Source organism: Heteronotia binoei, chromosome 8 (genome assembly GCF_032191835.1).
Source record: "Heteronotia binoei isolate CCM8104 ecotype False Entrance Well chromosome 8, APGP_CSIRO_Hbin_v1, whole genome shotgun sequence".
Classification (NCBI taxonomy): Eukaryota; Metazoa; Chordata; class Lepidosauria; order Squamata; family Gekkonidae; genus Heteronotia; species Heteronotia binoei.
In genome coordinates, this window is record NC_083230.1 from 104854709 (window position 1) to 104882411 (window position 27703).

The 27703-nt window shown below is 45.1% G+C and overlaps 1 protein-coding gene across 1 annotated transcript; it reads right to left on the reverse strand.

Annotated features, from left to right (window-relative positions):
* Window positions 1-507: 507 nt before the first annotated feature.
* ATP6V1E1 (ATPase H+ transporting V1 subunit E1) lies at window positions 508-26871 on the reverse strand. The gene is made up of 9 exons (XM_060245789.1): window positions 26562-26871; window positions 20394-20459; window positions 19189-19298; window positions 14720-14786; window positions 10163-10252; window positions 8353-8421; window positions 6235-6329; window positions 2595-2682; window positions 508-1131 (listed from the first exon to the last, which is right to left on the reverse strand). Exons 1-9 carry the CDS (start codon window positions 26592-26594, stop codon window positions 1069-1071), a joined length of 681 nt encoding a protein of 226 aa, XP_060101772.1. The 5' UTR covers window positions 26595-26871; the 3' UTR covers window positions 508-1068.
* Window positions 26872-27703: the final 832 nt, after the last annotated feature.

The following is a 27703-nucleotide window of genomic DNA, read 5'->3' on the forward strand; positions in this document are numbered from 1 at the left end:
TAGGCCACACTTCCCTGAGGTAGCCAATCCTCCAAGAGTTAACAATTACAGGGCCTACTATAATCTCTTGGAGGATTGGCTACCTCAGGAGAGTATAGCCTAATATGCAAAGCAGCTTTTGCGAGAATTCCACCCCTGGTTCCCTCTAAACTGCGGAGTCTTGTGAGCAGAAATTCTACTTTGAGAGCTGCTGCACAAATTAGCTTGCTCTGGGGCCATTTTTCATGAGCTAAGATAAAAATGTGTGAGCCAGAGGCTAAAATACTGTGAGCTAGCTCACACTAACTCAGCTTAGAAGGAACGCTAGTTGGGAGGCAGAGGCAGGCCAGATCAAACCACTTCTCTGAACATCCTCCATGCCCCAGTAGGAGTCACCGGAGGTCACCACGATACAGGTGCACAACGCACACAAAATACCTTCCCCCGCCCCATGCATAGCTAGCCAGTGGTCAATCGTAAACATTGCTGGGCACCCTTCTTGGTCCTGTAGCAACGCTGAACAAAAAGTAACACACATCTCTTTTATTTTAACAAAGAAATTACAGAGTTAGCCTTTTATATTTATATATATAATAATATGTATTTTGAAGCCACATATACAGAACAAAAAGGTTGGAGCTGATCACGTCACCACGCGTTGCAGCCATCCAAGAGAAATATATGCTCTGTTTGAACCAAGTATGGACGAAACTGCAGATAAGCAGCATTTGGGGGGGGGGGGGGGGCGGGGTTGGTGACAAACCTGGAAGGGAGTGACTTAAGCAACATCTGACCCCTGACCCTCCCACTTGTACTAAGCCAGCCAATGGCGGTAGGGAGTCCTTGTGTCACACACACACCATTGCTCTGGGGAAGAGAGGTCTTCCAGCCTCTTTCCTGGTCAAGCTAAGCGCAGCTGGTATGCAATAAAATAATTTAACTGAAGAACTTAACACAGGACAACACAGTATAGAGCGCTGAGTACATTTTAAGGGGGTGGGGGGTGGGGATTGCCTGCAGTTTTATTAGAGATGCTCAGGACATCTCTATTCTGGCAGTGGAAGAGATTCCACTCTGCTTCACAGCATTTTAGTCCAGGAATTTCCTGTTGGTGTTGGCACCGAAGAGTGCCGTTCGGATCTCCGGCATCATCTGTCATAAGAGAAAGAGAGAGCCGTGTCAGAGGCTGTTAGAGAAGTCCTGGATGATGGCAGGCAGGAACACATCAGGCACAAATCCACCTTCTTGACCACACGTAGGTGAATGCTCAAGGGTCCCATCCAAGACCCCAAGTCACAAGGGGCTGATGTGAGCTAGATCACTGGCTACCACTTGTACTCTTCTCCCTATTCCAGGGCTTTTTTTTGTGGCAGGAACTGTTTTGCATATTAGGCCACACACCCCTGACGTAGTCAATCCTCTGAGAGCTTACAAAGCTCTATTTCATAAGCTCTTGGAGGACTGTATACACCAGGGGTGTGTGGCCTAATTTGTAAAGGAGCTCTTGCTAGAATTCCACCCCTGGGCCACACACCCCTGATGTAGCCAATCCTCCTGGAGATTACAGTAGGCCCTGTAAGAAAAGCCCTATAAGCTCTTGGAGGATTGGCTACATCAGGGGTGTGTGGCCTAATATGCAAAGGAGTTCCTGCTACAAAAAAAAGCCCTGCCCTATCCACAACACTGATAAATGGTCATTAAGGGGGACTTCTGACCTACAGCCCTTTCTAAGTATTACGATCTGAGGCAAGGATCACTTGCCATGGAACAGGTGCTTCCAACAGCATCCTCCTCAAGACTAGCACTGCACTCGCTCTTAATCTACCCATGTCACACATACTTAAATCCTCCAGTATGATTTTTGCAAGTATCACAACAGGGCCACACCACAAAAATCTTACATTTAACCCTTCTGTCGGTGAACAGAGTCTCCCATGCCAAATCTTCCTCCCCAATCCAGTCCAGAGAACCATGCATTCCCTAATCAGAAAATTCCTTGTTTGGCCCCATTTATGGGAACATATGAAGCTGCCTTATACTGAATCAGACCCTCGATCCATCGAAGTCAGTATTGTCTACTCAGACTGGCAGCAGCTTTCTAAGGTCTCAAGCTGCGGTTTTTCATGCCTATTTGCCTAGTCCCTTTTTAGTTGGAGATGCCAGGGACTGAACCTGGGACCTTCTGCTTACCAAGCAGATGCTCTACGACTGAGCCACAGTCCCTCCCCGTATTTCTACTAGTCCTCAAAGGATTTCAAAGAACACTCAATTTAGAAAAAAATATGCTGCTTCTAAAGGGAACCAGCTTACAAAACAAAATATTAGAAGGTGTTAATTAAAAACCCTTCTTGATCATAAAAACAAACCTCTCAACAGCTTAAAATAGACTACTGCCTATACTTTCTACTATGCGGCCATTTGGTAAGACAACACGCTCCACTCTCAATAAAGGACTAGGGTGGGTGAAAAGACAGAGCTGTGTTCCTTACTAGCTTCAGCACTCATTATGCGCATGTCATTTAGAGAGAGAGAGAGATTGTGCCGCTCCTAGAAAAGGGCATTATGCCCACGACAGGGGAGAGGGAGGAAAAAGCAGAGACTTTGCCCCAGCTTACCTGCTGGGCGATCAGATCCAGCCGGCTTTCCAGAGTATTAGACACTTTTATTTTATTGTCAGTATTATAGATTTCAACACCTCCGGCTCTGGAAAAGACAATCGTGTTAACAGCTTGCCATCAAAAATGATCCATTTAGAGTCAGCTGCCATAGGCAAGAACCACAGAGCTACATTAGAGTGCAGCCTGCCTGCCTCTTCTTCAGGGCTTCTTGCCTTTTAGTCTGCAGTGAACTGTGCTTTATAAAGGTGATAAACAGTAGTGTCCCTATATCACTGCTGTCCACGCTAGCATACAGACATCCATGTTCTTGGGGGCATTTATGTTTTTCGGATGGCCCAGACTAGCCTGACCTTGTCGGATCTCAGCAGCTAAGCAGGGTGAGAGCCAGTTAGTCCTTGGATGGGAGACCACCAAGGAAGTCTAGGGTTGCTATGCAGAGGCAGGCAACGGCAAACCATCTCTGAACATCCCTTGCCTTGAAAACCCTTCAGGTTTGACACGAGCTGGCTGCAGCTTGACATCACTTTCTGCCACCCGCAGTGCATCATGGTCCTGGATGATCCAACATCTGCTTGGCATGCTCAGACTTCAAAGAGTTGCAGCACCCAGCTTTCTTGGTACAAAAACAGGCACGTGGGTAGAGCGATCAGTGGGCGGGGAGAGGCAGCTAAAGAAAAACAGGTTCCTAGCGAGATCCAGTATTAAGCAGTAGTTAGAATGCTGAATTTGGATCTGGGAGACCCAGGGCTCATTTTGTAGCAGGAGCTCCTTTGCATATTAGGCTACACACCTCTGATGTAGCCAATCCTCCAAGAGCTTACAGGGCTCTTCTTACAGGGCCTACTCTAAGCTCCAGGAGGATTGGCTACATCAGGGGTGTGGCCTAATATGCAAAGGAGCTCCTGCTACAATATGAGCACTGGGGAGACCCATGTTTCAGCCCTGGCCCCCGCCTGATGGAACGATCTGCCGAGAACATCCGTGCTCTGTGGGAATTTTTACCTTTCCATTGGGCTTGCGAGGCAGCGATGATCCACCAGGTGTTTTGTAGAGGAAGGTGATGGTTGGCACTCCCATAGCCCCCCACCTCCCCCCTGCTTTCATATCCCCCATTACCCAGGGGGTGGTGGGTTATATAAATTCTATCCACCATCTGATGTTATACCGTTTTCTTTTCTATGCTGAATTATTTTAACGCTAATTTAAATGTTTAAAAAAACTTTACAGTTTCCTTTCATTTTGTAAGTCACTGTGAGCCCTAGTTTGAATATAATAAATAAACAAATACTAATAAATCCCTACTCTGCCATGGAAGCTGTGTGGGGGACCCGAGGCTAGTCACTCTTGCTCTCAGCCTAACCCGCCTCACACCATCGGTGCGAAGATAAAATGGAGCAGAGGAGAAGGATGCTGTGAACTGCTTTGTGTCCTCACAGGGGAGAAAAACAGACTATACGCATTTAAATAAATCAACTGAATCCTCTGAAGAGTCAGGGGGATCACTGGCTTTCCAGGAAAAACGTGAAGCGATGACATATAGTTTAGATTAAAGCTACATAAGAGCCCCGTGGCGCAGAGTGTTAAAGCTGCAGTTCTGCAGTCCTAAACTCTGCTCACGACCTGAGTTTGATCCCCGGCGGAAACCGTGGTTTTCAGGTAGCCGGCTTGAGGTTGATTCAGCCTTCCATCCTTCCGAGGTCGGTAAAATGAGTACCCAGCTTGCTGGGGGGAAGCGTAGATGACTGGGGAAGGCAATGGCAAACCACCCCGTAAAAAGACTCCCATGAAAACATTGTGAAAGCAATGTCGCCCCAGAGTTGGAAACGACTGGTGCTTGCACAGAGGACCTTTCCTTTTTCTAAATCTACATAGGACTCCCTCCAACCATACACACAGTGAAGCTGTAAGCCTCAATTAAATTTTGGTATGACCAACCAAGGGTAGGGTTCTCACTAAATGTAGATCACAAGCCAACAAAGTGGTTTCACTGGTCTGCTATCATGTATAGGGTCCTTCTCAAGAAGAGGAGACTGGATTTATACCCTGCCCTTCACTCAGAGTGACTTACAATCTCCTTTCCCTTCCCCTCCCTGCAACAGACAGCCTGTGAGGTAGGTGGAGCTGAGAAAGCTCTAACAGAAACTGCTCTTGAGACGAACAGCTCTGCAAGAACTTGTGGATGACCCAAGGTCATATCAACAGGTATATGTGGAGGAGTGGGGAATCCAACCCGGTTCTCCCAGATAAGAGTCCACACATTTAACCACTACACCAAACTGGCACCAAAGCACTAGATGGTGAAATCTGGTTTCTATTTGGGACAAACCCTGAGTTCCCAAGCACTCGAACACTGAAGAACAGCCAAATCCTAAGTACCACTCCTAAGAAAAAGCTCTAGTTACTAAGTGAACTTAGTGGACTTTAAACTTGAGTTAACAACCATGCACACAACCAAGTTTTGTCCTACCAGGAAGTCATTATCCTCTTACCCCTTTTATAAATTCTGGAGAGGGCTGGTAAATCCTAACCTGTTACTTACCACTTCCTGCTTTTACACCATGCGGACACACACAGTAGCCAGACTGCTAAATTTATCAAAGAACTGGCTCTTTATTTGGAGATGTTTCGACAGGATGGCACTTTGAGGGACACGGGAATGAAGAATCGTTGGGGACATTTCAGGAGACGCAACCTATCATGCCCTTCATGAATCTTCTGTTTTGTCAGTCCCTTTTGTATGAACTGCGGCCTCACCTTCAAGAGGTCAGCAGTTCACGGTAGTTCTTTACCCAATGCTGCCTACATCAAATGCCACCACCTTCTGGGCTAACAGCTTTGCGAGCTACAACTGGACAACTTAACGATGGTGTTGATGCTTCCCTGACATATGAACAGCATAGCAGAATATTTGCCGACTGCATGTTAACACGGTTTGTTTTTGTTTTCTTGCCACCAAGTCACAGCTGACTTATACGGACCCTGTAGGGTTTTTCAAGGAAAGAAACAGACAGAGGTGGTTTGGCATTGCCTGCCTCTGCATAGCGCCCCTGGGGGGGCAGGGGGGTCTCCTATCTGAATGCTAACCGGGGCCGACCCTGCCAATCTTCTGAGATCAGGCTAGCCTGGGCTGTCCAGGTCAGGGCTCCCATGTGTCATGTACTCCCAATTCCTACCAAACACAGGGGGAAAACACAGTAAGGCTGAAATCCTGGAGCATGGTTATCTTCAGGATTTCAATCCCTACCAAACAGCATTAATGCCAACAATGCCCAGTGCTGAGTCTCTATCTACAAGCTCAGTTCTAAGCCACAGTTTGGTGTAGTGGTTAAGTGTGCAGACTCTTATCTGGGAGAACTGGGTTTGATTCTCCACTCTTCTACTTGCAGCTGCTGGAATGGCCTTGGGTCAGCCATAGCTATCGCAGGAGTTACCCTTGAAACGGCAGGTGCTGTGAGAGCTCTCTCAGCCCCACCTACTTCACAGGGTGTCTGTTGTGAGGAGAGAAGATATAGGAGATTGTAAGCCACTCTGATTCAGAGAGAAGGGCGGGGTATAAATCTGCAGTCTTCTTCTTAAAACATTCATTTCTATGCTGTCTACTCCCTGCAATTGAGCTGATATTTTACATCTTGCTTACATGTCCTCCGACAGAAACGTATCCTGGTCGATGTGAATGTCAACTTCTTTTTTGGTAGCAGCTTTGTAGATTGGGATGCTCTTCTGGATGGCGTTCTGTAACGGGTTTACAAAATTAACGTCTTGTGTTTATCTTATATATTTTCAGTATCTATAGTCCCGCTTTCTCACCCGGACTCAAAGTTGATTACATGGTGCAAGCAGAAACAGCCAGGGCTCTTCCCCCCCCCCCCCCCGGGGAATGCAGCAGAATGGACTTTCGAAACCTCTCCATGGAAACAAACATTTTTAAAGTTCATGAGGGGCACCCCTGTGTTTCTTCTTTGTTTCCCTTTTTAAGAGTTCCAGGACCTCTTTTTCTAGAAAAAAAAAGCCCTGGATAAAATCACTATGATGAGATATCTAATAAGCAATGCACCAGGACTCCAAGACCCAAACTAATATAATCAACACATTAGCTTTGAAAAAAGCAAGGACGTACTTTCAGGTGGTTACTCATAATGCAACACTACAACATGTTTCAAATGTTCCCAGGCCAGTTCCCAGCTTCACAGGAGCCAGAGACTGGAAAAAGCTTTGAATAGCAATGAGGAGCCACCAAGAATAAGGCCATGTAACTAGCGAATCCAACACTAAAGGGATTTAGTTCTGCCACTGAACTTGACAGAAGTTACTACAGCCTTGCAAGGAAGTCCACATAACACCCTACAAAAAACTTTTCTAGCCTTCCTAGCTACTGAAAAATCTTCTCCACCCCAAAATCCCCTTTAATTTCAAAACCATGCGTGAAAGAGCTGTCCCATGATCAGAGGGTTTTTTTTCCTTTAAAGCAAAAACAACAACGAAACTTAACTGTTTTGATTTTGCAGAGTTCAAATGAGCTATTATTTCCTCCTCTGTCTTGCAAGAGGCTGGACACAAATCCTTGTTTTGCCCAAATCAATAAGTGTTTGCATTTTACAACAGAGAACTGTTCACAGGTGAGCATTATTCCTCCTCCCAGGGATTAATTTCAGCCAGACTTGCTGCGATTCATCTGAAGAACCTATTTGTAACATGCAGTTTGAGCAATGGAAGTAAAACAACAAAAAACCCACCCTGAGCTCAAGCAAAGCGACTTCCTACATCTGACAAAGGGAATTTTGACCCACAAAATCAGACCCTGGAAATCTTTTTGCTCTTTAAGGTGTTTCCAGACACATTATCTTGCTTCTCTACTGCAGACCAACAAAGGACCCACCTAGAAGTGCCTATACCCCCAAATAACTGCAGTCAACTCGGGTACTTTTAGAAACCAGAGTAATTGTAACGAAGGGCCCACAAAAACTACTTCAGACAGAAATGACTCCATAAACCTCTTCATGAGCAAAGGCCTGATCACTGGCCTTCCTCACTTCCCCAGTTCAGACGCATGGGCACATAGGAAGAGATAACTGTTGGCAGTTAGCAACCTTGGGCTTCTGATTTTAACTGAGGATGCGCAATATGTTAAACAGCCACATTTGTCCCGGGAGATACAATGTCAGTCTGGGACTTGGAGGCACCATCTTTCTGGTCTGAGAGCAGTTCTCAGGCAACCAGATCCAGTGGTTATTTGTGCACCCAAGTTACTGTCTTCCTGGGACATTATCCAGAGTCTGCAAGAAAACACTTATCCATATGTTAAGTATCAGCCTCTCTAAACTGCCAGAATGAGAAACTACGAAGGGATATTAGGATGTGTGTGTGTTTTTAGAGAAGCGGCAGATAGGCCATTACTGCTCCAAACACTGTGGGATTACTGCTTCTGAAATCTGGACATAATGTTGTACTCCACTGATTTTGAGATGTCTGATGCATCTTTCAGCTGCCAGGAAGCTTAAATCACCTCATGTCAAGCAGCCCATTACCTCTTTGCAGGATAGCTTTAACAGTTTATATACTTTTTGGTCAGTTGTCTTCAGTTGTGCTTAGCAGAAAACCATCCAAAATCCTAACAGTACAATCGTTAAACAAGAGCTACACCCTCCTAAGTTCCATTTAAAGCTCAGAAAGGTGTAACTGGTCAGGGTTATGGCGTTAGGATCTCAGCATGCCAGGGAAACCACCTTCATGCTCACCAGAACCAGAGAAATCTTACCTTAACTAGGGGAAGATCCTGCTTCCGGCAACGGACAATCATTCTAGGCTCCAGCAACTGATAAAATCCCTACATTGAAGAGAGAGGGGAAAAACATTAATTTGCATCTCACGCTGAGCTTTTTGACAAAACAGCTTACAAATTTAAGATGATGATGATGATATTGGATTTATATCCTGCCATGTACTCTGAATCACATAGCAGTCACAATCTCCTTTATCTTCCTCCCCCACAACAGACACCCTGTGAAGTGGGTGGGGCTGAGAGGGCTCTCACAGCAGCTGCCCTTTCAAGGACAACTCCTGCGATAGCTATGGCTGACCCAAGGCCATTCCAGCAGCTGTATGTGGAGGAGTGGGCAATCAAACCTGGTTCTCCCAGATAAGAGTCCATGCACAACCACTACACCAAACTGGCTTAAGTAGCATGGATGGATTCAATTCATGTTTAACCCAATGGATATTTATTTCATTTGCACCCTCACCTTTCTCCCCCATGATTGGGGACCCAAAGTGGCTTACATCATTCTCCTTCCTTCATTGTATCCTCACAACAAACCTGTGAGGGAGGTCAGATTGAGAGAGGGTGACTGGACCAAGGTCACCCAGCAAGCTTCCATGGCATGAGTGGGGATTTGAACCTGGGTCTCCCATATACTCGTCCAATACTCTTAACTACACCACACTGACTCTCAGTGCAACATAAGAAATAGCAAATTTATACACGCACACACATACGTATAAGAAACACTAGGTAGATAATACCAGGGTAATTAAAACCTACCACTGTAAAACTTCAATTAGAAACCAAATTTAGTACCCAGAAGAGAATGGTTTTTACACTGCTGAAGGAGAAAAACAAGGACCAAGGTTGGCCTCTTAGGTTCACAGAACTGGGGGTCACAACTATAAAGTCCCTGCTTTAACCAAATATAGATTTGGCCTCCAGAACTTCAGGATGGCCTCTTGCTGATCTTTATAGGAAACATATCTCAAATCTTACCCATGTGACACAACACATGAAGCTACCTTAGGTTAAGGTAGCTTCATGTGTTGGTCTAACAAGAGGGCCCCATGGCGCAGAGTGTTAAAGCTGCAGTACTGCAGTCCTAAGCTCTACTCACGACTTGAGTTCGATCCCCGGTGGAAGCTGAGTTTTCAGGTAGCCGGCTCGAGGTTGAATCAGCCTTCCATCCTTCCGAGGTCGGTAAAATGAGTACCCAGCTTGCTGGGGGGGAAGTGTAGATGACTGGGGAAGGCAATGGCAAACCACCCTATAAAAAGTCTGCCATGAAAACGTTGTGATAGCAACGTCACCCCAGAGTTGGAAACGACTGGTGCTTGCACAGGGGACCTTTTCTTTTCCTTGGTCTACCAAGGTCAGGGCCGTCTACTCTGACCAGCCATGGTTCTCCAGGGTCTCAGGCAGAGGCCTTGTATATGACCTACTGCCTGGTCCTTGGCCATAAAGATGCTGCAGATTGAACCTAGAATCTTCTCCATGCAAAGCAGATGCTCTACCACTGAGCCACGCTGTCTCTCCAAAAGGTGCAAATGATGTAAAAGCAAACACAGCCACAGCAACCGATATATGACATGGCTTGGGGATTACACACTGTGGCCTCCTACAGCTTCCTTGCATTTTGAGAACATGGTAAGAGATTCAGCTGGGATAAATTATTAAGAAAACTTTTAAACAAGAAGACGGACTGCACGGAATCGAGAAAGCTACAACCACAGCCAAGGGCACGACCAAGGAAACAAGATATTTTGATAGTAAATAGCGGTAGGATGCCTGGATTGTTTTTTACCTGTAGAACCAGCCCATCCAACAGCATTTGGTACCTGGCGCTGTCCTTCACAACTTTAGACAGTCTCTGCTTAGCCTCACTCAGCAAATCCTGGAGTAAGAGAAAGATCACCAGGTCAGTAAAGCCTTTGTGGCTTGGTCTTGGTTCAAATTCCCCACCCCACGTCCTAATCCACAGGCATCTGTATTAGCAGCTTCTTTCCAAAATGAAATGTTGTCCATACTTTGCAGCCAAGATGGGCTCCTAAGGCAGCTTTTAAACTGCTTTTGGGAGCGTCAGTTGCAGCCTGTGACCCTCCACCCTCCCAAGCTTATGAATGCAAGCAGAAGCATTTTCAGAGATAGCTCTTTGATCCATCTGTAGGAGGAAATAATGAAAGCTTTACCTTATTATTTATTTTATTTATTTGTATCTTTCTCCCCAAAGTAGCTTATGCCATTCTCCTCTCCTCCATTCTATCATCACAATAACCCTGTAAAGAACCTTTACTGAGAGAGTATGACTGGCTGTTACACAGCCAGGCCTAGCAGGGCCTTCTACTGGCTGCCACCACTCTGGTAAGGGTCTGTATGGAGGGCCCAGAGCACCCAACCGCCCCTATATCTTTCTTATTAATAGACACCTCCTAATTGTGACCAAGGAGACATGGAGACCCAAGGAGTGTAACAACAATAGTTTATTTACAATGCTCAAATAATAAGTGGGTGACAAAGATTTAGTGCTAAGGGAATATGAAAACAGTAAAGGTTGGTGTAAAGAAACAAAAACCCTGACACCTTTAACTATATGGTCCCAACTCTAATAACCAACACTCACCCCTTGCCTAGGATGAGGGACCTTTCCCCTGCTGCAAGCTCTCTATTTTTTTTTTACTTTGACTGCTTCTATTTTGCTTAAAAGAAATATGACAACAATATAAAGGATCAAAACCTGAGTAATGCTTAAGATAGTAAATGAGCTGTTAAAGTGACTCAGACCATTCCACCAAAGTAGAAAATAATGTAAAAACCAGTAGAGAAAACGAATGGACCAGCTAGTGTAAAAGTCAGTAATGTGAGACTGTTGTCTACACCGAGAATGTCCAAAATACCTCAGTTGAACCTGCCCGACCATAGACATTAACAGATGACAACCTTCTCCCCTACAACTATAAAACCTTAACAATATCACCCAAAACAACACAAAAATAACTAAGCCGTTCATTGTCTCTAATTAGAAACAATAGAACTCTTTACAGTAGTGTAGAATTAACCAAAATGTATAAAGCAGAGGGAGGGGACCTCCCAACAGTCCCTAACTGAGTATATTAGAGAGATTAACAACTCCATACCCTTCAAGGTAAGCATAGCCACATGCAAAAGCTAGAAACAGTGTTATTACACCAAAAAGTGAGATAGGCACAAGGCAGAATAAATGCAACCCCATAGTTCAATGTCGTTTTCTTGACCTGAAAGAAAAAAGTAGGTTAGATGGACGTGATGGAATGGCTTGATTCAGGTCAGAGGTTGGAGGAGGGTTAATGTTCAGTTGCTTGAGGAGTTCACAACCTGAATCAAAGTCAGAAGCTGTCAGACGAAGACCTTGATGAACCAAAGAAATTTGTATAGGAGAAGACCATCGAAAGCGTATCTCGTGGTCTGCAAGGATATTTAAATGTGGTTTCATTTATTTTCTGTGTGCCAAAGTTTCTGGTGACAAATCAGCCGAGGCCAAAATTTTCTTTCCATTGTAAAGCAGACCCTCCTCAGAACGAGCTTTCCGAAAGATTGAGATTCTGGTTCTGGAATCCGGGACCACAATCAAGATGTCACATGGGAAGTCTTTAAATTTCAGTTGTAGGGTGCCCAGGCGATAGGCTGAGTCAATAAGAGGGGCGACACCATCTTGAAGATTTAGAGCAGAAGCGAGCCAGTTTGCAATAAAAATTCTAGGTTATCTTCAGCCTGTTCTGGCACCCCTCTAAGTTTCAGGTTGGAAGCCCTAAGTTTATTATCCAAATAAAAAACCTTTTCTTGAAGCCAGTTATCAGAACGTTGCAAATTTTCCACAGCCACCTGTGCCTTTAAAAACAATTCCTTAGGAAGAGTCAGACATTTGGGCAACTGCGGTTATAGATTCATTTATTTTTTTGAGTTCATCTTGGATAGGAGAGATAGCTTTGGAGATTTTATCTCCCAGAGTCTCCTCCAGGTGGGCCATCACTTCATGGAAAGTCTGGGAAGTTAATAAGGGGCTTTCTGCAGAACTGGGGGAAGCCTCAGACGCCATTTTCTGATGCACTAAAGGCTGGGAGCTGTCGGTTGCGTCGGTGCACAGAGGGGTAAAAGTAAGTACCTTTCGGGATTTCAAAGAAGTTCTGGTGGCTGCTTTAGCTCCTCCAGCGATCTTTTTGCCCATGCCCAGGTGTGTAAAAGGCATGTGAAGGGTGCAGGAAGCGAAAGAAGGGAGTGTTGGTTGGGAGCAATCTCCTCAGGCGTCCGCCATTATCTGCGTCGCCTCGCCGCTCCGTCGCTAGGCTACAGCACACCTCCAGCTCAGCCTTCCAAGGAAAGAACAGCCCCTGACTGGGTTTGGCCTTTTTATGTTCTCCTCCCAGGCACCACCCCTCTCTGGACCAGTTTCCCTCCAAAACGTGGCCACCCAATCAAAGGGACAGAAGGGATCCTGGGAAATGTAGGCTTTTCCCAGTAACTCCTAGGCAGGCTTCCCTGGGGCCTGCAGGCCTCACTAGGCCCAGCATCGTGACACTGGCCCAGGGTCAGCCAGCGAGCTTCCATAGCATGAGATTTGAACCTGGGTCTCCCAGATACTAGTCCAACACTCTTAAAATTCTACACCATGCTGGCTTCAGAAAAGCAGCTATGGTGGTATAATTAAAGACCTCATTTTATATCTTCACAAGTGGAACACCCTTCGTCGTGATAGGCAGAATTTTGTGAGGGCTTCTGGTTTGAGTGGGCCACATACAAGAACACATCTCTCTCCACTCACTGCACAGAAATAGCATATCCCCCTCCCCTCACAAGAAAAACCTGTAGGTGGATGTGGGGGGACCAACATTTAGGGGCAGCAGACAGATTCTGGCCTTAGTACAATGCCACATTCCCTGCAGTGACTCACACCCATTTATATGGCAGAAATTTAAAAGGAGACATTAAGGAATACTGAACCAAGTATGAGTCCAGTAGCACCTTTAACACCAACCAAGTTTCATTCACTGCATGAGCTTTCGGGTGCATGCACACTTCCCACCTGAATCTCTTAAGGAATACTGTTCAGCCAATCCCCGCACACAGTTTTATCCAGCTGTAGGACATCGCTTCAGAAAGAGGAAGCGAAGCAGTGGGTGCATAAGAGGCATGTGATTTATCTAAAAGGGCATGGGGCGGGGAGAGAACAGAGCCTGCATTGTGCAACCATTAGTTCACTCTGCTTCCTTCCATCCCTCTCTCCTGCATACACAGCAAGCAATAAGATTTGCGGCCAGAGTACTTGCTGGCATTATCTAGAGGCTGAATAGAGATGTAGATCAGATTAAGACGCAAACTGCTCCCTGGATGTGCCTTGAGCTCTTAACACGCAAGAGAGTGATAGAGACCAAGGCCGACAGATGCTACTGCTACAGACACTGGTTGCTCTGTGGCTGTCGATGGCTGCCTGGTAGGGAACGAGGTATCCCTCAGCCTGTTGCCCAAGATGAGCCCATATGCAAGCTCAGCTGCAAGATGCTTTCTTTCCTAGCCGCAGCGAGCTGAAGAGGCAGCGACTGGGGAACAGCAAACACAGCATGCAGGAGAAGGCTCCCTTTCCTTGCTGGCTGGCCTATCTCTTCACCTCCTGCTCCCTCTGAAAATGGAAGCATCCCACAGTTGAGTGCCCAAGATAGAAGACGCCCGTCTCAGGCAACTCGCTGACGGGCATGTTGTTCTTCAAAGGAGAAGACAGCAGCCACAGCAGAGTAACCAACTACTGAAAGCCTAGGACCTGTGTGCACACTCTCTCTCTCTCGGTTTGGCTTCGCGAACGAAGATTTAAGAAGGGTGCAATAGTCCACGTTTGCTGCAGGCTCGCTGGTGACTACAACCAAGCAAATTAAGAAAAAGAGGTAAGATCAAGGGAACCACCACATGGACTAAGAGGAATTCCCTGTCGTCCAGCAGTAGAATCTGAGTCCAGGCCTTCATATTCCAATCAACACCTTGTGCTCTACTTCTCAGAATTTCCCTAGACTACGACTTCCTCTATCTGTACAAAGTAAAGAGACTTATATTGTGTGTGTGTCAGTTGCTGGCTGCAAGAAGGCAACCACAAGTCTCAGTGGGGGAAAAAATCATAAGGATCCAACCTTCTCTGGGTCACATTTCCCCAGTCCTGCAAAAGGAAAGCAATAAGCAGCACAGAGACAGCTTCAGTGGCTTGTGCTCTCTGAATGTCTGCACCCACAAATGACACACAGGCTGCAAAGGAAGTTATAGAAGTATACAAGGCATATTTCACACAATGGTTTGGCTCAGGCACGGAGTCCGAAGTCATTTTCTTACACAGAAACATACTTACGGCAATCAAATCATCTCTTGCTCTGAGGACCTTCAGCCGTGCTTGATTCATCAGATTGGACATCTGACTGCAAGGTACACAGGCAGAAACAAAATCAGAGCACAGCAAGAGGCTTTAGACAGCGAGACACATACTATTTATAATGCTCCTCATCCATATGCCCGAGGCTTTCTAAACACCACTTTGGTTGGAGGGGCTGTGGCTCACTGGTACAGCATCTGCTTGGCATGCAGAAAGGTACTAGGTTCAACCCCCAGCATCTCCAGCTAAAATAATCAGGTAGTGGGTAGTGAGAAAGACCCTGGAGAGTTGCTGGCAGTCTGAGTTGGCAATACCGACCTCAACAGGCCATTCAGTATAAGGCAGCTTCCTGTGTTCGTGTGAGCAGACCTCTCTCAAAGGCACTCCCTTTCCAGGTCCTTCCGCTTCTTAAGAACATAAGGGAAGCCATGTTGGATCAGGTCAATGGCCCATCCAATTCAACACTGTGTCACACAGTGGCCCAAAAAAACCCCAGGTGCCATCAGGAGGTCCACCAGTGGGGCCAGGACACTAGAAGCCCTCCCATTGTTGCTCCGCCCCAAGCACCAAGAATACAGAGTTCCATCTAGACCTTGTGGCTAATAGCCACTGATGGACCTCTGCTCCATATGTTTATCCAATCCCCTCTTGAAAGTGGCTATGCATGTAGCTGCCATCACCTCCTGTAGCAATGAATTGTGTGTTAATTACCCTTTGGGTGAAGAAGCACTTCCTTTTATCCATTCTAACTCGACTGTTCTATAATCCACCACTATGACCTGCCCAAATGACCAAGCACAATTGTCCTCTGAGCAACACTGACTTGAAGCTTCTTGAGAAGAGGGAAGTCACGCCACTAACGCATCAACCCTAATTAAATATTATGACACACCCAGGAGACTAGTAGTTTCCCACTTAATTTTTTTTTTCAGCTGCAACTGGTTTTGCTGGAATAAAACGGATTCAGAGACCTGAACTTAGGTCTTTGTTAACTGGAACAAAGTAGAACTTTAAAACCCTGCAAATGAGGTCCAGAACACCCACAGATACAGATGAGCAGTCTTCCCTGCAAGCAGAGTTAGCATGAGCTAGCTCACAGATTTTTAGCCTCCAGCTCACACATTTTTGTCTTAGCTCAGGAAGGATGACCTCAGAGCACACTAATTTATGCAGGAGCTCACAACTTTAAGGCCAGTCAGTAGCTCACAAAGTAGAATTTTTGCTCACAAGACTCTGCAGTTTAGAGGGAACGTTGCAGATGAGATCTAAAATACTTAGAGGAGTCTGCCTTTACTCACATCAACCCACCATGAGTGGCATCCTCCTATAAGAAACAACATTAACTAAACTATGCTTGATTGGGACCCACAGAAAAGCTTTTCAGTCACCTCCCTTCCCCAACAGGTGAAATTCATACCACCTTTACAGGCCTTCCAGTTCAGATTAAAAACCTTTATTTCCCAGAAGTCTTTTGGACTGCATTAAACGTTGGGAAGCGTTTAAAGTCTCATTGATTTACATCTCATCTCATCCTACATTATTAGTTCAGTTTCTGTCTTTGAGAGATGTCATATTTTCTGAACAATCTGCTTTCTTGCTTTCAGTCAGGGGAAGAAGAAGAGTTGGTTTTTATACTCCGCTCTTCACTACCCAAAGAAGTTTCAGAGCAGCTTACAATTGCCTTCCCCTCGTCTCCCCACAACAGACACCCTGTAAAGCAGGCAGAGCTGAGAGAGCTCCATGACTGACCCAAGGTCACCTAGCTGGCTGCATGTGAAGGCAGAGTGGGGAATCCAACCTGCTTCTCTAGATTAGAGCCTGCTGCTCTTCACCACTACACCACCCTGGCTCTCATAGAAGGGAGCACAGCCTGCATCCTTGAAAAACAGAGTTTGTAACTCATCCTTCTCCCATGAGCCATGAAGGGCATATGTGACTTCCCCACCCAACCCAAATCCTTTGAATCCAGATAGGCTTGGAGACAGCCAGTAGGCCATAGTCCCTCAGTGAGCTGCATGACTCAGCAAGAATCTGATCCCTGACCTTATTTTAAGTCCGAACTTCTAGCCAAGTTACCTTAGCTGAACCCTCTATCATCTTTACTTAAAGTGTTTGTATAAGAGACAATTTACTTTTGGTTGTAACCAATACTCCCTTTAAGCTGTGGAGTCTTAAGAGCAAAAATTCTACTTTATGAGCTGCTCCATAAAACTTAAACTTCATAAAAATCAAACTACTAATTATCTGTAGCCAGCACTGATAACAGCTTTAGTGACTCAGCACTCCAAGCTAATTTCGACCACGAGAGCTCACAGAAGTTTGAGATGGAATTCGAAAGTAAGCTCCTTGGTGGAATGCTTATACAAGCCCCTGTCTGCAATTCCGTGCAGCTAAACAAATAAAGAGCAGGATAAAAGAGTAAAAACACATGCCATTACAAGGAGGCATATTTTAGGTAGATCATCAGCTGAAGTTATTTTGCACCTCATACAACACAGGTCAGAAATATTTTTGGCTCCTTGTTTTAAAACTGGTGGTTGTTTTAAAATTCAATAAACTAGTTATATTTTCCTCCATATTTACACACTTTTTAATTGATACACTGAATATTGTTTCTTGTTGTATGCTTGCCGCATTTTTAAAAGTTGTGGTTTAGGTGGTGTTTTTGAGGTATTACATGTTATTCATTTATACTGCTTATTTCTCTGTATATTTGTATGCTGTTTATTGGTGCATGAAATATTGTTTACCGTTTTATGCTTGGCATGGTTGTTCCTATTGTGTGTTCAAGCTGGCATTAAAGCTATGAGCTGCTACATAAATTAGCTTGCTCTGGGGCCATTTTCCCTGAGCTGAGACAAAAATGTGTGAGCCAGAGGCTAAACAACTGTGAGCTAGCTCACACTAACTCAACCTAAAGGGAACACTGCTGGGCTTTTCTACAAAAAAGCCCTGGACCTATGCATTTGCCTAGGGCGACGAGGCCGGTGTGTGGGTGTGTGTGTGTGCACCAGATTAGGCTCTCTCCACATGACTTCAAATAGAAAAACAATTATTTGCATTAATTTTGCTGGCCTGAATCATTCTCCCTCTGCGGAGCACTGTTTTTTAAGTTGATAATTTTTATGGCCCACGAATGATGTTATAAATATCCATATGGCCCTTGGCAGAAAAAAGGTTCCCTATCCCTGCCCTAAGTAAAGATGGCAGCATTTGCAGGAGCTAGAGGATGCAGCCAGATTGGTCTGGACACCATCATCTGAATTAAAAGTGACTTCACATGTTTCGTATTCCAAGTTTCTAAAAAAAAATGAACTGGGCATATTCTTGGCATCACCCATTGACTCAGCCATTTTGTTTATACATAAGAACATTTTGTCATTTCAAGCACTGTTATTTCACTGTGGAAGATCTCGGTGTGTTCCAGAAAATTAATATTTTTGATCTTCACTGTATTTACAGGAACTAAATTAGAATCCTAGAATTGGAAGGGACCTCCTGGGTCATCTAGTCCAACCCCCTTAAGTCAAAAAACAAATGCTGGAAGCTACATGAAATTTAACCAATGCCTTTCAGTGTAGTCCCTTAACACTAAAACACCAGGTTTCATCAGAAAGTAGAACAGGGGTCTACAACATGGTGCCCGTGGGCACCACGAGTCCGCCAACGCCATTCCTGGCACCTGCCAAGCGTTTTTAGAAAGAGGGCAGAAGCTATGCAGTTTTTTAGAAACACTGCATAGCTGCCCCCACAGCACAAGGATCTTCACTGAGTTATGGGACTCCTCCGAGATGGCACCAAGACAACAGCACTGATCAGCAGTACCTCGCAAGAGAATTATTTTTACTCTTTTATTCCACTCTTTATTTGTTTAGCTGCACTGGAATTGCAGACAGGGGCTTGTATAAGCATTCCACCAAGGAGTTTGCTTTCGAATTCCATCTCAAACTTCTGTGAGCTCTTGCGGTCGAAATTAGCTTGGAGTGCTGAGTCACTAAAGCTGTTATCAGTGCGGGCTACAGATAATTAGTAGTTTGATTTTTATGAAGTTTAAGTTTTATGGAGCAATCTGATTTTTTAAATATGTATCGTTGGTTATTCTAGTAATTTGGCTGTTGGTTACATTCTGAAAAGACACTGAAGCAGTGAGGGTTTCCTCCTCTAATAAGGTATCTAATGCACATAATATGGTCTCAATTAAAAGAACTCGAGATGCAGAAGATACTATTACGCCCCCAGCAAGCAAACAAAAAAAGATTATGGACTGTGTGATGGAAGGTAAGTTGTGGCAACAGCCATTTTTTGGCTTGCTCTGCCTCCTTTGGCAGCCATTTTCAGACTGTGCCCACCATGCTGTGCCAGAATTCCAAAGGTGCCCACAGGGTGAAAAAGGCTGGGGGGTCTCCTGACCTAAAATATGCTAGTCTAGGACATCTTGCATGACATACATTTTCTTCTGCTGTTCAATTTGTTTCTCTTTCTTTTCATAGTACTCCATGATCTTCAGCCTCTGTGTCTGAACAAGACGACCTTTCTCAATGTTGAATTCTTCTTCAGCCTGCAAGAAAGGATAAAGTCTGAAACAGGCTGAGAGGACCAGGGAATAACTGCAGCTCTTGGCTTGGCACAGAGTCTAAACTCCACACCAGAAGTTTATATGGAGCCACAGCTGGAACAGTTCTAGTAGAGCAGAGGTGGCCAACAGTAGCTCTCCAGATTTTTTTTGCCTACAACTCCCATCAGCCCCAGCCATTGGAGTTGTAGGTAAAAAACATCTGGAGAGCTACTGTTGGCCACCCCTGTAATAGAGCATGGACTACAGCAAAACATATTCACAATCTATTGAGCTCAGTTGTATTTATTCAAGAGCAAAAGCATCTTTGTTGGCAACTGAGGCCTGGATCTGCTCAGCTTACTCCAACTGGATTTTTTTTTGTATTTATACATGCATGGCTGTGTGAATGTGTATGCACCTGGAAGTCATATCAATGGCTGGTGACTGACCCCTATTGGGGCTGAATAAAGTCTGCCCCTCCCTCCTGACTGCTGGTATTCCAAGGTCTCCCATCCAAGTACTCACCAGAGTCGACCCTGCTTAGCTTCCCAAGTTCCAAGATCCGATGAGATTGAGCTTGCCTGGACTATCCAGGTCAGGGCTCCAACCGAAAATTTCGTGTAGCATTTGAGCAACAACACAGAAGTCCATTCCAGTCTAGGTGTAACCAGAAATCCATTCCAGATCTTCATTTAGAGGGAGTTAACTGATGTTTTAATACTCTTTAAATTTGCTCACAGCACCCAAGCCAATACTATTTGGACGCGGGATTAATTTCAACCTTCTGAGTTCACAATGTTTTAACTAAATAGCAGCTGTCCACCGCATGGCACATCTACCTGAGTGCAAGTTCCACTGAACTCAGTGGGATTTACTTCTGAGTAAAAATGTCAAGGATCGGGCTGCATGTTGCTTTTCAACACAGGGCCAATCCTTGGTTTCTCTGCCAAGATGTGAAATCAAGCTATTATGGGGCTTAAAGAAGTTTTGGGAATGGAAGAGCAACTTCCAAAGGAGCAGGCTTTTAGTTTTCTGCAGAAGCCAGTGCCTCTTGTGGAGCACTACCGTTAGGGAAGAAACAAAAACTTTTTAATTTACCTTTGCATCTATTTCTTCTGCTTTTTCATTGGCTTCCTGTTCAATGAAAGCCATCATGTGCTTGATCTGCAAGACAAAGATAGGTGAAACTTCCCACAGAAACAGTTTTCTGCTGAACTGCACAATATCCCCCATCATCATCACGGCATTTCTGGAAGGACAGAAAAAGGAACTCCCAACCAACTGCAACTACTTGAATCCAATTACGAGCGAGGGACTGCCCAATATGTATACCCTCCTGTTGCTTTGATCTGGCTCTGGACTGAAATTACATTAAAGCAGCTGTACCAACTAAGTGGCTTACTTTAGCTCTACTTCCTGGCAGCCTCCAGCTTAACCTCAAGATAGAAAATGCATTAAATGCATTAAGTCCCATTAAGTCACACACTATGAGTTGTAAGTTTCCCTTGCAACAGGACACTCCTTCTGAGGAAGTATTATTTGAACCAAAGCAGAAGAGCTGAACAGCAGCCCTGTGGTGCAGAGTGGTAACGCTGCAGTACTGCAGTCTTAAGCCCTGAGTTTGATCCTGGTGGAAGCTGGGTTCAAGTAGCCAGCTCAAGGCTGACTCAGCCTTCCATCCTTCCGAGGTTGGTAAAATGAGTACCCAGCTTGCTGGGGGGAAAGTGTAGATGACTGGGGAAGGCAATGGCAAACCGGCCCCTAAAAAGTCTGCCATGAAAATGTTGTGATGCAATGTCACCCCAGAGTTGGAAACGATGTGCTTGCACAGGGGACTACCTTTACCTTTCTACCTTTAGAAGAGCTGCACGACTGGCGGTGCGCAAAGATGGCCACAGCCTGCACGGGCTACCAGGCCTTCAGAAACCTTCCGGTTTCTGCAATCCCTGGCAATAAAGAGAAGAGCGCTGCTGGGCAGCCATCCAAGATGGACAAGTAGAATTCAGACAGGTGAGTCTCAGACAATGCTTCCTCTACGCTGTGGAGTCTTGTGATCAAAAATTCTTCTTAGTGAGCTACTGGCATTAAAACTGTGAGTGAGTGATTTGGCTACTGCATAAATTAGACTGCTCTGGGGCAATCCTTCCTGAGCTAACACAAAAAATGTGGGAGCCAGAGGCTAAAAAACTGTGAGCTAGCTCACATTAACTCAGCACAAAGGGAACACTGGTCTCAGGTGGAGCATTCCTGCTCTATTTCAGTGCTGGAGTAGATAGCTATTCTCCCCTGGCAAAACCGCCCCCATAATGCCCTCCAGCCCCTGCACATTTAGGTGGGCTTGAGCCCTGCTAGAGTTCTGTATCCCCAGTTCTATACTGAGTGTAGGCCTAGGTGTGCAGGAGCTCCCCCCAGTGGACATCGTACTACTTGCAGCAACTGAAGCATTCTAACGAACATTTTATGCATTTAATAATTTAATTTATTTCATTATAAACAATAGTTTCCATTGCCACCTGTTAATAATTATAATGATTTGATTGTTGTTTTAAAAACCAATGCTGTAACCTGCCCTGAGCCCATTCGCAGGAAGGGCGGGACAGAAATGGAATCAAATCAAATAATAATAATTATTATTTTTACTTAAAACATTTATTAGCCACCAGGGACATTTTTTGTAGAAAAAGCCCAACAGGAATTTATTTGCATATTAGGTCACACCCCCTGACATAGCCATTGGTTCACACCGGGTTTTTGTGAATGAACAGGAACTCATTTGCATATTAGGCCACACCCCCTGGCACCAAATCAGCCGGAACTGTGTTCCTCTGCATTCCTGCTCAAAAAAAAAAGCCATGTTAGCCACCTTTTGACATTATAAGAACCTAAGGTGCCTTACAATATAAAGACAAAAATAAAAATATATAAAAACGCTAACATGAAATTGATCATTTAAAACTCAAGCTGGAAGAGGAACTGAAATTAATCAAATGCCATCTTGAACAAAACAGTGTTCAGCTGCCTTCTAAAGGTCGAGGGGGGAGGCAGGCACATTTTCTGGAAAGGCTGTTCCATAACTGGGGGGCTGCCACTGAAAAATTTTTCTCTTCTGCAGTCAGCATTGCAACTATACAACACACTGCTTGCAATGCCAGGTGAGATTTGCTTTCAAATTCTCTTCATGCTGAATTTTAAAAAACCCTCTATGACAGCATGAAACATACAGTCGAATGGAGGAAACTGTTCAACCTCTGGTGGCTTCATTTGTATAAAACATCTACACTGCACCCATCACCTGCAAGGGAACATGGCTTTACTGGCATTGGCTGGCTCAATGCAGTCTTCCGCAGAATATTCTATCCCAGGTTTAGCTCAGGGCAGTTCTGCTGGGGCAGACACAATTTACAGTCAACAGAGCAAGCTCCAGAGCACAACACACACTTATGTTGTAAGTTTCCACTGCAACCAGAGGCTCCGTCCGAGAAAGTCTTATTGGAACCAAAGTGGAAATGCTGTTTTACAGATTATTTTTTAAAAGAGAGAAAAGAAACTTGTGTGTTGCTTTTATGCAGAAAAGCCTCTAAAAGGATTATTAAGCAAGTCATGCTAGGTTTTATATACAATGGACAACATTATGGCTGCCATCTTATACACACTTACTTCAGAACAAGTCCCACAGAACAGTAGGGCTTACTTCTGAGTAAACATGCAGAGGATCACATCACAAGGGCTGAATTTTCAAGTTTGTTCATAAAGAGAGTGAAAAAAATGCATTCCAGGTGATTGGTGGAATTTGTGCTTTTCTTCCTCTTATGATATGTATACTTTGAAACTTGGTCCAAATGGCAACCCAATAATGTGGTTTCTTGTATAAATTTAGGATCCTTCCTATTGTCACTTCTCAACATAAACTACATTAATGGAGTCAAAACTAATGTTATCAGAAGCAGCTGCCAAGATAAGCCTTAGTGAGACAGAGAGCCAGGACACTCAATGTTCCATTAAAAAAAAGAGTTTCCCATAAGCTTCGAGTCAGAATTTCCCATTTTCATCAGCAAGCATGAGCATTAATCATCGACTTTTCCAGTTCTTCCTTTCCATTCATGAGCACCCTTACGGCCTTCCTACATCTATTAAGCATCAGCTTTCCAGATGTTTTAAACACGCAGCTTGTTTTAAGCAATGTTCTCCTCAGCTCTGGAGTCTTGTGAGCAAAAATTCTACTTTGTGAGTTACTGGCATTAAAGTTATGAGCTAATGCGTAAATTAGTGTATTCTGGGGTCATCCTTCCTGAGCTAAGACAAAAATGCGTGAGCAGGAGGCGAAAAATCTCACGCTAACATGTGGAATTCACTGCCACAGGAGGTGGCGGTGGCTACAAGCATAGACAGCTTCAAGAGGGGAATTGATAAGCATATGGAGCAGAGGTCCATCAGTGACTATTAGCCACAGCTTATTGTTGGCACTCTCTGTCTGGAGCAGTGATGCTCTGTATTCTTGTGCTTGGGGGGGGGCACAGTGGAAGGGCTTCTAGCCCCACTGGTGAACCTCTTGATGGCACTTAGGTTTTTTGGCCACTGTGTGACACAGAGCATTGGACTGGATGGGCCATTGGCCTGATCCAACATGGCTTCTCTTATGTTCTTAACTCAGCTTAGGGTGAACACTGGTTTTAAGTCTTTTTCTCATTTCACACACTGAAGACCAAATATGACTGCTCTGCCCACCTGTATCTCCTTAAACTCTCTGCTTATGGTCAACATCATGTAATGTAGAGATAAAACACCTCTTACTGAAAGGCACCAAGCCTGAGCAGAACTCTACAAGTGGAGGAGAGGCTGTAGAGCCTCTCTCAGTGGCTGACCAGTACTGACTGTTCAAGCAGCATGCTGTGTCTTTTTAGCTTCCAGTCTCCTATTGTAGTCTACCATTACGGCCTCACTGTTTATGGTGCAACTTGACAACTGCACCCAATGATGCATCTATGCCCACCAATCAAAAGAACAAAAGCAGAAACAAAAACGAGACACGACTCTCAAGAAGTGGCAAGAAATATTCTGAACAAACAAATATATATCTGCACAGTTTGCTCAGACTGGAAACGACCTGGTGCTAAAATCCAATAAGATTATTTAACTACAACTCAATGAAAACATGAACATTAAAAAGAGGAGATACGGGAATAACGAAAATCTTATGGTCTCTAATATCATAGTAATTTTTTTTACTCTCTAATTTATATGCTGCCCAAGAAGCACTGAAAAATTGAGCCATTCTCTGTCCTATCATTCTGACAAATTATCATGTAACCTAATTTTTATTTTAATTTTATTTTATTAATTTCATTTATATCCCGCCCTCCCCCACCTTGGCAGGCTCAGGGCGGCTAACAACATTCTATAAAACATACAATCTAAAACATAACCTAAAACATCTCTGCTTCAGTCAAACTGTCTTGCCCACCACCAGTGTTCCCTCTAAGCTGAGTTAGTGTGAGCTAGCTCACAGATAGCCTACAGCTCACACATTTTTTTCTTAGCTCAGGAAGGATGATCCCCAGAGCACACACATTTATGCAGGAGCTCACAACTTTAATGCCAGTAGCTCACAAAGTAGAATTTTTGCTCACTAGACTACTAGACTCTGCAGCTTAGAGGGAACATTGCCCATCACTCTTCTTCTTATGAAAGGCTTGGCTCCTTAACAACATGTTTTGAACACCATGTATACATTAATGCTTGGGGATATAAAAACAGAGGATAGCAATTATTCCAAGGTTGAAATCAATTTGAGGCTGTGATCTTACATACCTATTCTACCTTTGGGTATTTTCTTAGTCATTTTCATGGCTAAGAAACCCTTTGCCCCAGGGGCACATGCTCAAGGTCACATCAGTTGGGATATTTAAGTCTTTTAACCAACACCCTCTTATACCCAAATTCTGGTGGTCAAGCAGTGTTCTTTTCTTCAGTACATTATGAGATATCTAGAGCAGATCAGTGGTTGCATGCAAAGACCTGTAAAGGGGTTGGCCTTCCACATTCATTCAAAGATTTCTGCAATGTGGCCCAATATAAGGTGAATGCATCTCATTGTTATTATTTCCTCCCCATCCAATCTATGCTTCCTTAGAAGAAAGCCCTAAGAAAAACATCCATCAAAATGGGTTATGGGTCTTGTACAATTACAAAACCTCTCTCTCTCATATTAACAAGTCTTATGTTCTTACACATAACACGGGGACACTGACTTCCCAACAAAGACAGATCTGGGTGGGCAGCCATGTTGGTCCGAAGCAACAGAACAAAGTTCGGGGCCAGGGGCACCTTTAAGATCAGCAAGGTTTATTTGTGCGTATAAGCGTCTGTGTGCATGCACACTTCTCTGGATACCAACAAAGGGTTATGCCCACTACACTCTAACCTTGGGTATGCTTACCCAGAAGCAAACCCCACAGGACTAAGTCCAGCACTCCCTGGAAAACCTAAGTGCAACTACAAGAATTCTCAGATTTGAGTCCAGTAGTACCTTAGAGACCAGCAAGATTGGGGGGGTGGGGGTGGAATAAGCTTTCGAGAGTCAAAGCTCCCTTCCCCAGAGAAAGCTCTGACCTAGCTGTTCTACTGCAGACGGAGGCTCCCCTCTGAAACTACTAGGATCTTTGTTTCAAGGTTAACAATGCACAGAATCGAGCTGCATCCGCCTAGCCCTTTTTTCCTTCCCGTATTTATATCTGCCTCCATCTTCCTTCCCTTTCCTAGTTACCTTGCTCATGTCAAACTTAAAACTCTTGAGGAACCAGGGGTCAGTCTTAATTTAAAACTGGGACCTCGGGGGTGGGGAGGAGGCGCCAGTCTTAACTTAAAACTGCCATCTCTTTGGGGGGGCAGTCTTAAGTTAAAACTGCAATCTCGGGAGGAGGAGACCCTAAAAATGTGACATCCCCATGGAAACCTCATCCTGCTTCATTATCCTCCCCCCCCCCCACTGACCTCGTCCCAACCTCTTTCTCACCCACCCCTTGAATCCTGGACGCTCCTGTCTCCTTCCCCTCCTTCCTTAACACGGATCCTGTCACAAAGGTCGCGCGAACACCCCTCCACCGCCCAGCAAGGGCAGCAGGGGCTACAATCTCATGCAACGCAAGAGAGGGCTCTGCTGCTCTCGGGTAAAGACGCGTAGGGTTTCTATGCCAGTCACGGGGGCGGCGAGTCAGGCGCCTGGAGGGGAGAGGCTGCGGCCGAGGGGAACCCACTCTAGCCCCGTACCTGCTTCTGGACGTCGGCATCGCTAAGCGCCATGGCGGCGGCGGAGGAGAGGAGAGGAGGGCGGCGGAGGCGGCGGCCCTGGTAAGAGAAGAAGCGGAGAGGAAGCGACGCGTCCGCTCGGGCCGGCCTCGAAAGCAACGCGATCGAATCCGGTTCAAGTCACCGCCGGCTACAGCCTCAGCGCGGACTGTCGCTCGCTCATGGAAAGGCCGCCCCGCTTCCCTCAGCTCAGCCAATAGGAAGCCAAGCTCGCGATGGCGTCGCCGAAGGGCTGAGGCGCCTGCGCAGAGGCCTTTTTGCTGGGTGAAGGAAGGTTAAGAGGGGGAGGGTGGTTCTTCTCTAGTGAGTCCCTGGGTGTTAACCCTTTCCTACATCTGGGTGGGTGGAACCTAATATGCAAATGAGTTCCTGCTACAAAAAAAGCCCTGAGTTTTCAAGGTATCAGAAAAGGAGGGGGAGGGAAATGTTAGTTGGGCACTCCATTATGCCTTATGGAGACCGATTCCCATAGGGAATAATGGAGAATTGATTTGTGGGTGTTTGGGGCTCTGGGGGAGCTGCTTTTGATGTAGAGGCACCAAATTTTCAGCATAGCATCCACTGCCTCTTCCCCCAAACATCCTCAAGTTTCAAAAAGCTTGGTCCTGGGCGTTCAATTCTATGAGCCCCTATTCATTATTCCAAATGGAGGGAAGGCATTTACAAGGTGCATAGTTACTTTAAATGTGACGGCCAAAACTCCCTTTGGAGTTCAATCGTGCTTGTCACACCCTTGCTCCTGGCTCCACCCCCAAAGTCCCCAGATATTTCTTGAGTCAGACCTGGCAACCCCAGAACTTTCACGTCCTCAGATACTTAGGTACTTGAGGAAGTGGGCCTGCACACAAAAGCTCATACCTTGAATAAACTTTTGTTTGTCTTAAAGGTGCCATTAGACTTAAAATTTGTTCTGCTGCTTCAGACCAACCCAGCTGCCTACCTGGATCTATCTACAAAGTTTGCATCTAGTGCCACCTTTAAGACCAACAACGTTTTGTTTGAGGTGGAAGCTTTCGTGTGCATACACACAACTTCAGATATAATTAAACGGAAATTACCAGTCAGCAGTAAATTAGCATACAGTGTAATGAAGGTGTTTTAAC

Excerpts from the sequence above, each read along its gene's own strand:
- ATP6V1E1 (XM_060245789.1), bottom strand. The coding sequence starts at position 26,594 with ATGGCGCTTAGCGATGCCGACGTCCAGAAGCAG. Across the intron at positions 19,299-20,393 it reads CAGAAGAAATAGATGCAAAG|GCTGAAGAAGAATTCAACAT; the intron begins GTAAATTAAAAA and ends CCTTTCTTGCAG. Across the intron at positions 10,253-14,719 it reads CAAGAGATGATTTGATTGCC|GATTTGCTGAGTGAGGCTAA; the intron begins GTAAGTATGTTT and ends CTCTTACTCCAG.